Source organism: Telmatherina bonti, assembly GCF_933228915.1.
Source record: "Telmatherina bonti genome assembly, chromosome: 12".
Lineage (NCBI taxonomy): Eukaryota > Metazoa > Chordata > Actinopteri > Atheriniformes > Telmatherinidae > Telmatherina > Telmatherina bonti.
In genome coordinates this window covers 24,407,998-24,424,347 of record NC_136610.1, presented here as the reverse complement: position 1 = coordinate 24,424,347, position 16,350 = coordinate 24,407,998, and the positions used below count along the sequence as shown (strand labels likewise).

At 38.1% G+C, this 16,350-nt stretch overlaps 1 protein-coding gene across 1 annotated transcript in view; it reads right to left on the bottom strand.

The window, feature by feature from the left end:
* pcdh11 (protocadherin 11) overlaps positions 1-7,044 on the bottom strand; it is a gene marked incomplete at both ends in the record, with an annotated part of 122,083 nt that extends 115,039 nt beyond the window's left edge. The window contains one exon of the mRNA XM_079250511.1: positions 6,505-7,044. Within this exon, the coding sequence (XP_079106637.1) occupies positions 6,505-7,044 (540 nt within the window). The remainder of the gene's footprint in view (positions 1-6,504) is intronic.
* Positions 7,045-16,350: the final 9,306 nt, after the last annotated feature.

Below are 16,350 nucleotides of genomic sequence, written 5' to 3'. Positions count from 1 at the left end.
ACTGTAAGTTATTCAGCCTCATTTGTTGTCCCTCTTATGTCTTTGATCAATGTCAAGAGTTTAACAGCCTGAGCAGCCGATTGTTGGCACTGCCCTGCTCATCTCAGTAGGGTCCCTGAAAGTGTGCAAACACTCTAATCATCAGTTTGTTTCTTAGTTTGACTTATTTCTAACATGCCATAAAAAACAGATGCCAGAGAAAACCTGGGTAAAAAGATAATAAATCCTTTTGAAATGTGACCAATCATTAAATTAAATAAAGTCTCTCCATCTCCCAAGAAACTACAGCTCAAACTGATTAATTTTCCTCTTTAGCATCCTCATCAGATTTCTTCTGCCTTCATTAAAATGAGATTTTTCTCTGTCTTCCTGTCTTGTGGTCATGCTACAACTGAGCTGGCAGCTTTGCACCATTTGAGCTTCAGTTAGAGATTTACTCCAGTGAAAAAAAGAAAAAAAAAAAAAACAGACAGAAATGCGGGCACACCAATACACTTGTAGTTAAGAACACTGCAATACCAGGTAGATAAAGTGAAATGAAAGTGAAATAATTCAATTTCTTTGAGAGGAAATTTGTTCAAGGGTGACTAATTCTCGGCATAAGTAGGGCCAGGATGTAAAAAATACATACATGAATAATCCACAATAAAAAGCAGAGCAACTGTTAAAAGGAAATGCTTTCCTTCCAAAATACTAGCACTAATGTTTACGATAAATGATGTTTGGTAGAAAAGAGAGAGGAAAGGAATAGAGTAGGAGAGAGATAGAGAGAGGGGACAGAAAAAGAGGAGAAAAGGAGAGCAGGGGGAGGAAATAAGAAGATCAAGCCCATGAATGAGCTGCATGCACATTATGAAACAAAGAAGCCCTTTGAAGCTCCTTCAGTCAGAAGCAGTTTCATGGTAAAACAAGAAAAAGCATCCTCTTTAAAGAGATAAGCTTCATGCAGCACGTAATGTTGGAAGAGATTACTCTGTCTAGGCACAGCTATCAAATGAGATTAAGATATGTACATTCTCATATTCAAGGGAGGACCATTTCAACCAAATTGTGAGCACAAGAGCCCGCAGTATATTTCAAAATGTAGAGCTGTCCTTGTGCCAACACAGCGTTGTAGCCGACACAAGGAAACGTGCAGCTGCAGCATGTAAATTATTGTGTACTCTGAAAAATTGCTTGCAGAGGAAATGTCGTCAACACGTCAGTGATTGACAGAACTACTTAAAACAGCCAACACTGCAGCAATGATCTTTCAGACCTCATTTTGTGATCCCTCTGGCAACCTGAAGTCATATAGGGATAAGCAGACATGGCATATAAATGTAGAGAATCTGTCACATGGCTAAACTCTGCCAAATCTATACACACACTGGAAAATAATTTCTCTCCTATCCGAAAGGTCCTAGGCAACATTCTGGGGGTTGTAGTGTGATCCACAACTCCATTCACACAGATCCCCTCAATCCTCAGTTGTTTGACTACTTCACAGATTCTGCACATAAGCGCCCATATCTCCGCATTGATATTTGGCAAAGCCTGGTAATAATAGGAAGATGTTGAGTTAGCATGTGTCAGAGAGAATGCTGCACAATGATTTATGAGCTAGCAGTTCCTCTATGCTTTTGTCTTGGTTTCAGACAATTTTACAACTGACAAGACACCTCTCACTGCATTTCAATAAGTTGAAGAGAGCTTTCTCTCGGTCTGTGCAACCTCCTGAATGCAAAATTAGTCTGGTGGATTGTAATATGATCTAGGGCAGGCTAAGAAAAGGCCAAATACTTGCATGAATCACTCATTGGCTGCTGAGTGAAAAAGGACAAAGCTCTCTAAACGACTAAGTGTGCACGTTGTAGTTTGCCTCACTTTTCTGGCACACATACAGAATACACGTGCATGCCTTCTTGAACTTTGGCGAGTTGCAATTTGGGCCGCAGGTCTCAGCGAAAGCTGTAGATATCGGGTACGTGCAGTCAAATGAGGGTTGGCTAATTTGAATGAAAATAATTGAGGGACACTGACAAAAGCAGAGGTGGCTGAGGATGAGGGAAGGATGACTCTGAACCCCATTTTGCAGACAGTGCCTCGGATTATCGCTGGATGCATCTTTCACTCAAGTTTATGACCTTATTAAAACTCAGAGGAGACTCAGATTGGGCTGTGAATATATCAGAAGGACTCTTGTCACGGTGATGCACATGGATGGGACTGAACGATGAGAAGTATTCATCACAATGTATAGCACCTCTTTATATATTGCCAAGAGAAACTTGCTTTTCTTCCTCTTTCCTTTGCGCTTTCATCCGTGTTTTTTTTCCACCCGCATACACTGCTGCTGGCCACAATATCATGTAAATAATTAAGACAAAAGAAAATAGGAATAGTTTGTCTCCATTTGTCAACAGCGAGAATATGATAATGCCATCAGATACTGATGAAAATGAGGATATGCTTAACAGCTCTCTGTCCAAAAATTCAATGCCTAAAGGCACCGAGCAATGACTTAATTAAGTTTTTCTTGCTACTTGAATAAATTTAGCATCTTCAAATCATTTTGGGAATAAAATTGGCCAGCCTCAGACTTGGAGTACCAACAAAAAGACCACTTAATCCACTCAAAAATTGAAGTTATATTTCAAGAGGACATGTGGATAGACCAAGTAGATTGTCTCTGGAAATTACCCCAGAGAAAACCTGGGTTTGTGGCAGCGGGTTAAGGCTAAGAGTCCACTTCATCATCATGTTTATCTGCAAGGCATAGCCCAGCCAGTGACAGAATGCTGATTTAAACAAAATGATTTAAACAAGATGCTCACTTTAAATTTGCTGAAAGATGCTGACAGACAATTCTCCAAAAGCCGATATTACTTGAATAAAGAATGGGGCCAACATTTATAAAAAAAGGCAAAACACGATGCAACGTCAACTGTGGACTTTTCTTTTCTCCTATTAATGGGACATCTTCCCTCTGCCATGCATGTGATTGCTTTCTGTGACCTTGTCTACTCTTTTTTTTGGACAACTTCTTTGCCATTCAGGTGATGCAATACCACTGATGCACTGATGCAGAGTTTTAGTCAGAGTATGACTACCAACCATTATGTGTGGCGCTGTAACATTGTGCAGGACAAATGACCCATTGTCTGCCTTGGCTTTAAAAAGGTGAAAAAGAAGATGCTGAAATGTTTCTTTTATTTGTTCAGTGTGTTGACAGCATGGACAAGATACATATGGAGTGATCCACCACCAAGTATGACCGATTGTGCTACACAATGGCAGCAATTTTAAAGCCATCCCTTGAACAGTACAAGAAAACTGGACAAACTATCACTCTGAGGGAGCTTCTAAGACAAATCTCAAAGGACCATACAGAGATAGACCACGGGTGGCTTAGCAGCCAAGAGCTATTCTAGGAAATGCTTGCACAGTCCTTCCCCACTAAACCCCTGACTTTCTACAGCACTTATGAAATAAACAATACCGAAGCCTGAAAATGTCTCTGGCTCCTTTAAGGCTTCGGCCTGTGTTTTAATCATATGGAACCTGGGACACGAAGAAATTAATCTTGGGTGCAATGAGAATATAATGAGAAGAACTGAATCAGGGACAAAAATCCATGAATACAACCACAGCCGAGACAAAAGGTTTTAGAGAGCTATATATAATGTGAAAAGGGCAAAGGAAATGATTGCAGCTGATCACCATAATGAGCAGAACATTTGGTTGGTGATTTTCCAGGCATGAACAATTCAGGACATTGCACTGGAGAGGTCTTGGCAGCGGGGGGACTCTTTAAAAATGCAAACTGGTAGGCAATACAGACACGGACAGCAATGCTTCTGCTCATTCCATCACATTGTTGACTTCATCTGAGGCTGCAAGATGGACCTGTCAATTCTGTCTCACACTGTGTTCTCAGATACAGCAACCTTTCTGTATTTGTTATGTTCAAGCTTTTCCTCCAGAGTGCTTTCATCTCCCTCTTTAATTATGCTTCATTTGTATGTGTTCGTGTCGTCTCCAATAAACAAAGCCTAAAGTGTCATCCCGACTATAAATGAAAAATTCATTGTATTATCTTACAATTCTGATTTTAAGGCAAACTCCATTAGGTAACAGAGAATATTGCAGGGAGCATCAATTAGAAGATGGAAAAAAAGCTTTTCCTTAGTTTTGCACGAGGCCTCTATTAGCCTAATACAGTTCATTCCTTTTCACTTGCTTTAATCTGCTACAGTATGTTCAGTACATGTAACCTGTTGCTGGAAATTGGACATGCGGTTTATGCTGTGTCTGCAGTCTCCACAGCATGTTTATTGATGTTACCGTACATGGCTAAAACTCACTTTTTTATGGCCTTCTTTCATAATGAAATAAAGCATATGGAAATATTAATGGCTGGCATAAAATATCTTAGGCCTTGTACCATAATTCTTCTCCAGTTTTTGAAAAAGTAGGCCAAATCTTCAACGCCTACCCTAAATTAATTTCCTCTATGGATATATAGAATAGACCAGCAAAACTACCGCACTTTAGCAGTTTGATGCAGAATGTGAATTATAAAACATGAAATCCCCTAAACTGCCAAAGAAAAATAATGCAAGCACTTACTAATTAAAAATAGTAAATTAATCAGACCTGATGTTGACAGGTGGCACGCTGCAGGCAAAGCAATATGCCACAACTGAATCAATAATGTATGTTGAATATTCTACTTGTACAGATAACAGGAATCTATGAATTGTTTGAAAAAAACTATTAATTTTGTACTTTCCAATTTTTTTCTTTATAATTGTTTCTCTAAGACATTTATCGATAATGTTGTTGTATCAAACATATGGCTACAGGATTGTTCAGCACTTATATCCCCAAAAGCTATTTAAAGCTATTTATTCTATCAAACCCTCAGAGCAAGCCAATAACTGGAACAATGTTTTCAGACCAATATCTTACACGACACAATTTCTCTCATTCTCTCATACACATTCAAACTCATTTACTATTTCATTTATTTTAACCAATTGGCTTGAGATTTTAACAAGACATTGCAGACATTTAGTGATAGTATTTAGCAAATGCACTTATGTGGAGGCTTTAGTTAGACAATCTTTAGTTAGACTTTGATGTGTCTGATAAAAGTGCCAGGTCAGGCAATATCAAGTAAAACAGAGATCATGACAACCCAATTAAGTAAATGAGGTAAAGATATTATTGTTAATTGATAATATGGATTTCTTTAATGCTGGATATTACAGGGCAAAACCTCTAAGATTAACGTTTCATTTGACGCAGTTGGACGCAGGCGTTTTCAGAATTACAGTCAGATGTTAAGAAGCAGCAGGTATTTTCTGAAAAGCAAGGTTCATCAAAGTCAGATATTTATACAGCATATGATATGCACGTACGTTATGGCACTGCTAAAGTTGATTCCTGAGAAAGTCAGGAAAATAATTAGCATACCATGAAGTTGACTGTCAAAGATCAGTTTAATTGATAATAGTCTGTCATGTCAGAAAGGAAACCTGGAAGCCACTAAAGCCCTTCCTCACTTTTGCTAATGTCAAGCTTCAGGAAAGCTTTACTCGTGGAAAGACTGCCGACAAACAGCCAATGGTTTGAAAAGCAAACGTTGTTGCTTCTCTGGTTTAGAGGCTGTCAACCAATTAGATTGCTGGAGAAGACTGTTTGTAAATGCAAGAAATCACTATAACATATATATATATATATATATTGGCTTTTACATAAGAAGCATTGGGGATGGAGAAATTAAACATTTCCTGCAAAAGAACTGTTTCCCATCTGTAAAATACGGTAGCATCACCATTTTGGCACATTGGACAGAGCCAGCACAGCCTGCCATTATCATTGGTGCACAAAATTCGGAATTGTTCCAGCAAATTCAAAATGAAAATATCATGACATTGATCTGAAAAGAACCAATGCCCTGATATTCAAATCCAACTGCAACTCCAAGAACACAAGCAGTTTGCAGTTTAGGGAGGACCCCCACTGAGATAAAAGTTGAAATCTGACGGCGGGACTAATTTTAATATGAAGAGTTCTAAAAAAGAAACTGTGTGAACTGAAAGCGAAAGTATTCCAGAGTTGACACATTTCTATAGAAATCAAAGCTGCAATCCAGAATGGATTTGTATTATTGCATTTAGTTCGCAATAAATCTGCACATGCACGTCACACTGGCTACTGTTAAGTTTGTGTCATTCACAATGGACAGTTTCTCCTTAATAAAACATTTTTGCAAAGTAATATTTATGTCTCATTTATTGAACGATGATGTAAATGTAAATGAAATCCAATTAAAACTGCATGTCATATTTATGTGGATTAATAATAATGTTAAACTTTCAAACTCTACACCCAAAAATATGATTTTTTTTATTATAACACATCATTGGCAGTGGTAGTTTGATTAAAGACTTCACTAAACAAACTATTCTTAATCCTTTATTTTCTGTATTTTAATGGAAGATGTTAAATGATTACCTTGACCAGCTCGTAATGTTGGATTCCATTGATCCCCACATCAGGGTCAGATGCAGGAGGCACCGGGTATCGCGTGTTGATAGCTGTGTTCTCTGGTATTGATATGTTTATTACAGTGGACTGGAAAAGGGGTGCGTTGTCATTCACATCCTCAATCAGGAAACGGATCTTGACCAATCTGAAGATCTCATCGGGAAGCACGGCCACCTCAATCTCGTAGTAGCAGCGTTGCCCAGTGAAGACTCCTGAACACAGCTTCTCCCGGTCGATTCTGTGGTTGGTAGTAAAGATTTCCCCTGTGTTGGCCTCGACCCTCACCAAAGGCACATCACCTGTCTTATACACAGGCTTGAACTGCAGGGGTGAGGACAGTCTGATGTTAGGGTCGAGATTCAGATCCAGGTCCTTCCGAAGATTCCCAATGCGGACGTTCTCCGGCTGCTCCTCCTTCACGATGTAGTCCCTCTCCTGGGCCTTGCATAGTAAGACCACACAGGTGAGCAAGACCACCAGCACATGCGTCTGACTTGCTAAGTCCATACTCAAGATTAGATGAGGGCTTCACTTCCACTGCCGCAACTCTATCAGAAGAAAGACACAACACAGAGAGCAAAGAGAAGAGAACGATAAAACATACGTCGCTGCAATAAATTATGTGGCATTCAAGTTCTGCTGTAATTAATACTTTTTACCACATCGAGAGTTTTCAGCCGGACTTCTTCTTCCTATCTAGTTAAGAGTCAACACCCTTCATTTGTCTTTGAAGCAAAATAATGGCAGTTTTACACAATTAACCTTGGATAAGAGCTTCTGAGTAAGGACCCACAAAAAGGTTTGTAATTCATGCATTCTCACAACATGTGGCATGTATCTGAACCGACCAGGGCCAGAGCTGTGCAGTTGTGTCTTCATGAAGTGACCTTCAAATCCTCATATAAGCTAATTTGAAGGAAGCAAAGCCGATCCTTAACCGTCGGTGCTTGCATGCGAGAACACATGTGCAGTTGAGCTGTTTGACAGCAGCTAATAATGGAGGGCCTCATTTGCTCTGAATGTAAACAACTGAGCTCTCAAATATTTCATGAACGCCCATGTGTGTAAACCAGCACAGTATGATAAGAGCGCTGTTTAGAGTAGCAGCAGTGGAAGGAGACAACAATGTGAGATTCTTTATTGTGTTAACAACAATCAGTCAAATTGGTGACATTTAATTGTAGCAATGCTACATCCTAGCAAATGGTTTTCCCTCCAACGTAAAAAATTAAAAGGCACCCTGTTATATGAAATGATAAATCCTTTAAACGCAACGTTCATGGCATTACCATGGCTGATCACTATTCATTTATACACTGTCTTGCGATGCTGTTATGCTCCAAAATCTTGAACTATTTTATATGTGTAAATGTTTGCTAAAGGGCAAGAACTCAAATTGCCAAAAACCCAAGTAGGTCAATGGAAGATGATGAAAGAGTCATGCTCTGCTATGATTTCCCTGCCAGTAGATACTACAACAAATACTTACTGCTTTCCACCACTTAATTAGTACGTTATTGGAGAGTTATTTGTGTTATTTATTACCTGACACTTTAACTCCTTCATTTAATCTGTTAGCAGGCATGTTCAACAAATATACTGTATAATTTATACCTAAATAACACAAGTCAGATCATATTTGGCCACACAGGCTTTAAAACCTTTTGGTATGCAATGCAATGCAACTTTATTTGCAACATACCTTAAAAACAACAAAGTTGACCATAGTACTGCTATGTGCAGAGTTAAAATTAAATAGCATAAATAATATAAAAGAGGACATTGAAATGTAAAATATTAGAGTCAAATAATTACAATCAACTAAAATCAATCAAACTAAAATCTGATCAAAATGTCAACTTTTCATTTTGTACAAAAGGCCCGCATGAACAGATGGATCCTCAGCAGAGATGTAAAAACAGACCCAGAAGAGGCCTGTCTGATATATATATATATATATATATATATATATATATATATATATATATATATATATATATATAGGCAGCTCATCCCATAGTCTAGGTGCTGCAAGCGTAAAATGGAAATATTTTCTAAAAGTACATTTATGTTCAATGACAAAGCAGACCACAAGCCACATATTACTTGTATGGGTTTAACCATATTAGAGTAAAGCCACATGTGCAGGCACAGTACTTTTTTTACTTCATGCAATAATACTGGCAGCCTATTAATATTCCAGCTAAATAATTCCGTTGTTCATTTTTGCAGTATGTTTTAAAGTCCACCAAACCCCTTGAGTGCTTCTTAACTGCCTGACTTTTCTCAAGATACTGGTTTGCATTCATAAGGCAGCTGCTTTGAAATCAAACACCCGTTTCCTTCAAAGAATGGTAAAGTGTGTGTGACAGCCTTCATACAAGCGATTTACAGCTGACACTGTAGCATGCATACATATCTGCAGTAACAAGGGTTTGCAAATAGCTCTTTGGGAATCCTAATATTTCCTACTTCATGAAATTTTCATCCATTTACATGAGTCAAATGGTATCCTAAAAAGGTATGACTACCTAAACGGCACTACAGGGGTCCTCTAAATTGGCAAGGCAACGGCGTTCATAGCCATTGAAGTTCCCGGCCGGCTTACAAAAGGGAATTGATTAAAAATAAAATTTTCATTCAGTTGGTTTTGAATCTGCAACAATTGCAAAGCATTCATGAAACATGTAAAGACAGACTTCACACATCTCATAAAGAAGTCACATGAGACTCATTACAGAACAGTTGGACCACAAAAAAAAAAAAAAAAAAAAAAAAGCTTGGACGACATTGATCTTTATGGAGGTTTTTCATTCTACACATAAAGCACAGGCAGTGTTTTGCTGTCATGTCAAAATATCGATGAGTTATATCCTATTAGTAACAGTGACACACTTTGCTTTGAAGTGTGCATCTATCTGAGTGTGAGTAGCAATTGCTTTACTATGCTGATCGCCAGGCTGTCCAAGGCTGAGCTCGCACAACGCATAATGAAGTTTAAATTACATCCTTAAATGGAATGTGATTCGCTGAAGTGAAAAAAAAAACAGAAAAAAAGATCAAAGAATGATCTAGATTTCCCTTCCCTGTAAGTGACAATAATGTTCTGCAGAATGAAGGAGTGTAGTGTGTTTTTTTTTCACACAGGGTACATGCAAGAGTACAAGTGTAATGCCAAAAAAGAAAAAGAAAAGAAACTTGTGCTCTCCTAATGTGATGTTAAAAGAATTAAATGTAACTCTATAATCAGATTTGCATCAGATGATACATTTCTAGTCATTTTCCTCCAATTTAAGACATAATATCAAAACTTTAAAGTTTGATCGTGTTGACGTGTGAGGCAAGTATTGCTTTTGATGATATTGTGGTGAAAAACATTTTTCCTGCCCGTATTTTATTATCTTGATGCTCGTTCTTTTCTCCGCGCCATGATTTCCCAACATTTGCACTTCCTTTCACTTCTTGTCACAATTCTTTACAAACCTGTCCATGAGGGATGAGTGAGGTGAGAGAAGGAATTGTGCTGCAGGGGAAAAAAAAAAAAAGAGAGATGGGGGGGGGATTCTGGGTGTCAGTCAGAGTGTGTCTCCTTTGCTTACATTTCACTAGGCTCCTGAAATGCTATTTTGAGCCCCAGACAGCAGGTTGAATCCAGTAGGCAAACTCAAACCTCCCTCTTGGGAGACACATTGAAAAGACGCTGGCCAGCCCTAGATCACTTTACGCGACAGTGTGATGGACATGTCTTCCTGGTGTTTGGATCTGCTAAAGGTAGCAGTGAGAGGGGAGATGTACAGCTGCTGTCACCCTGCACACTAACCCATAACGATGACCACTGGAACATTTTTAAAGGGGATATCTTGAGGATGGGACCAAAAATATTTGGCGTCCCTCATCTGCTTTTATTGTTCTGTCTAATAATGCTGGATGTGGATCCAATGAGAATTAATGAAAGAGATCATCAGCTGATGCAATACTTTTCATTTTCTTCTTTTTTTTTTAATATCCCAGAACCCAGTCAAACCAGGTTTCTGTCATAATGAGACAGTTTTTTTTCCAAGTCATTAAACTGTAACAGTTCTGTCCACGCGTTGGATCAATAGAAGTTCATTTCTTTTGCAGAAACTTTGGCAAAGTCTCTGCGACCAAAGTCATGCTGCAGAAAGTTACATTAATGGTAACCTTGGCATTATTTCTTACATGTGTAGTAGTGAAAATAGCAAGCACTTTATAAGGTTTTAACTTTGGGGTTTACGCATCATGTCCTTTGTGGTACAGCATTTATTTAAAATCCAAATTGCTGTTTGCTTAAAGAAATCACTGTCTGTTCACACTTCCAACACCGTTGTAATTCTTAGATAGGCTTGGACTGTGAAGAGTTGCTCTACTTAGGTAATTAAATGGTCACTGCATGATATTTCTTACCCTCCTCCATTAGCAAAATGACAGGCTAATTTTCAATGCTGTAATCATGGACCTCAAGAGGGCAGTCCATACATGCATATGTAATCTAAAAGCTAAATGTATGCGTAACTACTCTGTCGTAGGTTCACATCATTATACTTAATAGCAACGTCCATTAATCTAAATGAAAATATGATACAGTCTTAAATTCTTTGTACATCACAATAAATGAATAAATAAAAAGCTAAAAGAGTCACGGATAGGTGAATCTGAAATGAATTTTTCCACGACTAAATGTCAAATATATGTTTTTGTTATAAGAATAGTTGAAAAGCAGTGACTCAGCCTACAAGAAACTATCTTTTTTATTGAATTAAATGTTAATATAGTTATATTGGAAACTATGCCGCTACTTGACATTGTGATTTTCAAATCAATTACAAAAGACAAGTTCGGCATGGACAGTTTTATTCAATATATTGTCAATTATGTGAAATAGAAGTCAAAAGTTAAAGCAAATATGCACAGAATGTTGAAAATGTATACAGTAGAATGGGCCTGAATTGTGTATTATTGTAACTAATGAGTTTTGGGGGGGCTGTAAAAAACACTACAGTGAAGTGATGACATAAACTGGAAGAAAACTAACAGCACAGCAGAAAAAAAAACAGGATCTTTGACACTTGGAAGAATCTATTATACTATGTTACATAAAGGTTTTCTGAGAAATCTTTAAACATATTAGAAATGTCTTTCCTAAAAGTAATTAATTCCCAAAATTACCCAGTTTTCTCTACAAAGCTGATATATTCTGAGGTTTAAGCAGAGTTTTAAATATGTCTAAGCACAATGCGTTTGGCAAGGTGGTAGTTGGACAATCTGGAAAGGTAAATGTGAGTGAGGAAATAGTTTTATTGCGTTTGGGAAACAAAATAATATGTTGAAAAAAGCATGGCTCCTCTCTTGTTATAGTTCAGTTATTGTTAAGGTTAAATATCTGGCTTATCTTTAGAGAGTTTACATAACTGTTTTATTTAATTCTGCGGGAAATACTGGGTTTAACAGGCTTTGCCAACACGCCAAATGGTAAAATACAGAATACTGAGTGGGTATATTAGTGATATTAAGAACTCAAACAACCAACTGTGGCATTAATCATCAGGTCAGCTGGGATTTACTCGGACTATTTGAACTATCCATCTTATGAGCAATCAATCTTGAATTTATACTGGTCAGTATATTATACCAGAGCGTGATGAGAATGACCACCACCAAGTCTGTGGCAGGTGGAACACTCGGGCTGGAGCGCGCTGCTGCCGCGCACCCACGCACCGAGCTCAGCGGTCAAGCTGCTGAGAAACCGGGATGAAAAGTCTCTGCAGTTGGATGCTCTCATAAAGAAAAAAAAAAAGGCCTTGTCTATCAAACGGAACTAAATAACGTGTGAAGTCGGCACACGAGCCACGCAGTATAATGCAACAACTCAGCTTTAATTCTCCACGACGCTTTGTGTAAAGTCTGCATCAAGATTCGGCTGTTGCAGCTAAATGACCCACTGTCGCAGCAAACTGATTCGTCCAACTACCTTTTAATCTATCTAGAAATGTCCACCCCAGTCTTCCAGGGTGCACGTGAACCAACCACCGCGGTTCTGGACGTTCATTTTAACTGAACGAACCACATTAAACTGTGCGTTTTTCCAAATGCGCGCACGGCATAGAACACTTATTCACAGCAAACACACAAGTATTATAGTCACATTTAAAAAAACAAATTTAAAAAAAGGGCTAAACTCACCTTCTCTCGCTTGGATATGATGGAAAATCAACCGTCGGCACCGTCGCGAAAAGATTGAACTGATTTACAAAAAAGAAATGCCATGAATTAGTCTGAAGTAGGAGAAACGGGGACAAGAGGATCCTCAGCAGCAACGGCAGCAAAAGGCAAATGGAGTAAAGGGAAAAATTTTATCCGCTACTAAAAACTTATCCATGTGCTAAAAAAATGTGTTCCAGCGTGCAAAAGAAAGGGGAGGAAAAAAATGGTGAAGTTTGTTTGAAAAGGAGGCTGTAATTCCTCTCCGGGTGTCTTGGGCTGGCAATCCCACAAGCGGAGATACGCAGTGATCCAGGGCTGTTTTACATAAAGTTTGTATCTAGCCTAATGTGCATTAGAATTTTACCAGCTCAAAATCGCTTGATCGGCACCTACACGTGCCTTAACCCCCTTCTGACCTGGGTGTAAAAGTTCAATCCAAGAGTAGTTTTTTTTTTTTTCAAAAATGGGGAGGAAAAAAACAAAAGACAAAAAGAAAATGAAAAAAAAAAGACTTTCTGCTAAACAACTAAAAGCTTGAAGCTAATTTATTTAACGAACACTTGTTTAAACTGGTTTATGGTAGCGCGCGCTCCCAAAAACTCTGAAATGAGGGATGCAGAGAGCGCATCGCCCCCCCAGTGGAGTTGGATCAAAGTGTGCCTCAGTGCAGCATCACTTACAGGAGCAGGGATAGGCGGTTCACCGTATCTGTCTGCTAAGCTGTGGATGTCTCAGTAGTATTGTATGAACTCAGTTCCTCAATACTGCCCACCTCTCTCCCTCTCGCTCTTCCTCCGACTGACATCATGGCGGAAGGAGGAGCCAGTCAGAGATTTAAGAGCCTGCTCCTCTTAAAGCCGCACTGCGTTGGAGAGATGCTTGCAGAGAGACGTACAGTAGGTACATGTCGGGATGTATGAGGAGCACAGATGCCTCTGCTGTTTGCACTAGCTGCCGTATTCCAATAATCTGCCTGAAAGCAAAAGGGGGGCACTGTTCTCTTTCATATCAAGCCTTCATTCTGCTTTTTTTTTTCTTTTTTTCAGCAGAGATCTGCTGTAACTTTGGCATCTCCAAGTAATGAAGAAGTTCAAACTCTCCCCAGGCATTCCTTACTGTCAACACACAATGGTGGCTGGTTCTCTGGAATGTGGAGAGAAGCAAGGCAGATTATGAGTTTGTTCACATTTTCTGTAACTCCACTTCACATGTATAGTTTCCAATAGTAACCAAGCCCTAAGGTTGATCTCAATACGAGCGATTTGGCAATGGTTAAGGTGAAAAGACCATTTATATCCCTCAGCTGAATAGTGCTGATCAAATGTTTTTTGGCATCAGCAAAGTAAGAACCTTTATTTGACCTCAGGTGAAACATCAGCGAGTTTGTTGCAGCTGGAAACATGCGCTGTCAGTTACCCATCGATACCACAGCCGTGTTTCTTGCTTTAAAAATCTGTGATTATGTCTCTGCCAAGCTGTTACATTGTGATATGTTATAAATTATGTCTATATATATATATATATATATATATATATATATATATATATATATATATATATGTATATATATATATATATATATATATATATATGTATATATAACCTTTTTCCTCCTGCACAGATTCCTGTTAAAGCTACTGTTAATTTCTTCCAAAGCATGTTGAGCATTTGCTCAGCTGTATGACACCACAATGTCATAAGCAGCTCCTCAGAGTTTCCTCAGTTGTATTTAAAGTGTCTAAAAGAACTGCTTAGTGTTTTGTATGAGAAAACGTAGCATACATTACTTGACATTGTGACTAGTTTAATTTTCACTCTCGCAGCATAAGAAAAGAAATCGTTAGTTATCAGGAGTGGAATTGTTCGTGGATTTTGCCCTGTCAAGACGTGTCACGTCAAGACTCACTTTATGATTTAACATTGAAAATATAATGTGTGAAAAGGTGTTCAGCACTTGATGAATAGTTAAAATTGAAATAGAAACAAATGTTACTGCTGCTTAAACTTGTTTAGATTGAAAGTCTACTTACATTTTTCTTTTATTGTTCCTTTTTTTAAGGAGCAACTTATCTTTGCTCATAATGGCTGTTCTGTAAGTGAAGATGTACTGAATTATTGACCTTTTATTGAGAAATGTGCAATGCATCTGTACAATAATATACCCTTATTAAATCAAAATAGATCAAAACAAATTTACAAATGAAAATATTGAGGATTGAAGTAAAACATATACATTATACATGTACTTGACTTTATCTTTCATTCAAACAAATAAAACCATTCCAAGTCATGTTGGATGTTTTTTTTCTTCTAACATATTTTTAATTGGCTGGTATTTATGCCACTCGTATATTTAGTAAAAATGACAAGCAGTTTATTGTTTAAAGGGGATTAAATGAGCCATGTTAACCTGCTTCCGCGTGTGCAGTGGTATGTTTTCTGTCTGTGTGACGTGTGACCTTGTCAGTGATGTGAAAAGTTGCTGATGTCCAGTGGGGAGTGATGCTAAAGGGTCAATTTAAACACAAACTGGAATATTTTTCTGCAATCTAATACACTGTTGTGATATCCTTTATTTCTTAAAGATCCCATGTGTAGGATGACATTGCAGAATAATTTCCAAATTGAATGAAAACCCCCTATTTATATATTTTTATTCCAAATATGAGATTAAAAAAAAAAAAAAAAAAAAAGTCCACTGGTCTCAAAAACACATGATGCCCTCTTTAAAAACAGTGCATCAGGGTTGCTGTAACCATAACGCGGCAGTTAGGATCGGTTATCCGCAGCATCTTTGGGTACCATTTAGCAGCGATATTGTATTTGGCTGGAGACAAAGCTAACAGTCACTGAGACATTTTCTCATCAACATCACATGTGGATTTAAATTCAACATTATAACACTTCATATTTGCAAATGCTCATACGGCACCCAGCCTGTTGTGTTATTCAGAGGATGCTTTGGATTTTTGCAATGAGTAGTGTGTGTGCCATAATGCATGTGTTAAATGGTTTTGCTGGTGTTTGGATGCCTGTTTGGGGACAGATGTTATCAACAGGACAGTGTAACAACTATGCTAAATAGTCTGAAAACATAAGCGTGAAACTGGGAGCAAAATAAAGAATAAGCTGAGAGCTGATTTGTGTGGATCGTCATCAAAATCTTTATGGGTGTTGCAGCTGATGCCATCCCATTATGAGATAGTGTCTCGTTTTATGATCAAGAAGACATTTTCCTCATGTCTTTTATAACAGCTGCTTTGCATCCTTATGAATTGTTGGATTGTCCTGCATATGTGCAAAAGAAATGCAAAGAACCTCCTGGCTAATATACCTTATCAGTCCAATGCAGCTGGGCAAATGAATGGCTGAAGGACAGAGTTGCAAAACTAAACTAGAAGGTCGTTTTATATTAACAGTCAGAGGTGTTGAGAAAGAAGAGCTTCTTTGCCGACCATACCAGATTCAATGACATTCTGTGGTTTTGTATAATCCTTTCACCTTAAGTAGCATAACTTCTCCAAAGAGAAGTAGCTGTTGTACCATCATCTTTGTTCATCACTCTGTGAGTTGCCATGGATATTTTTTCTT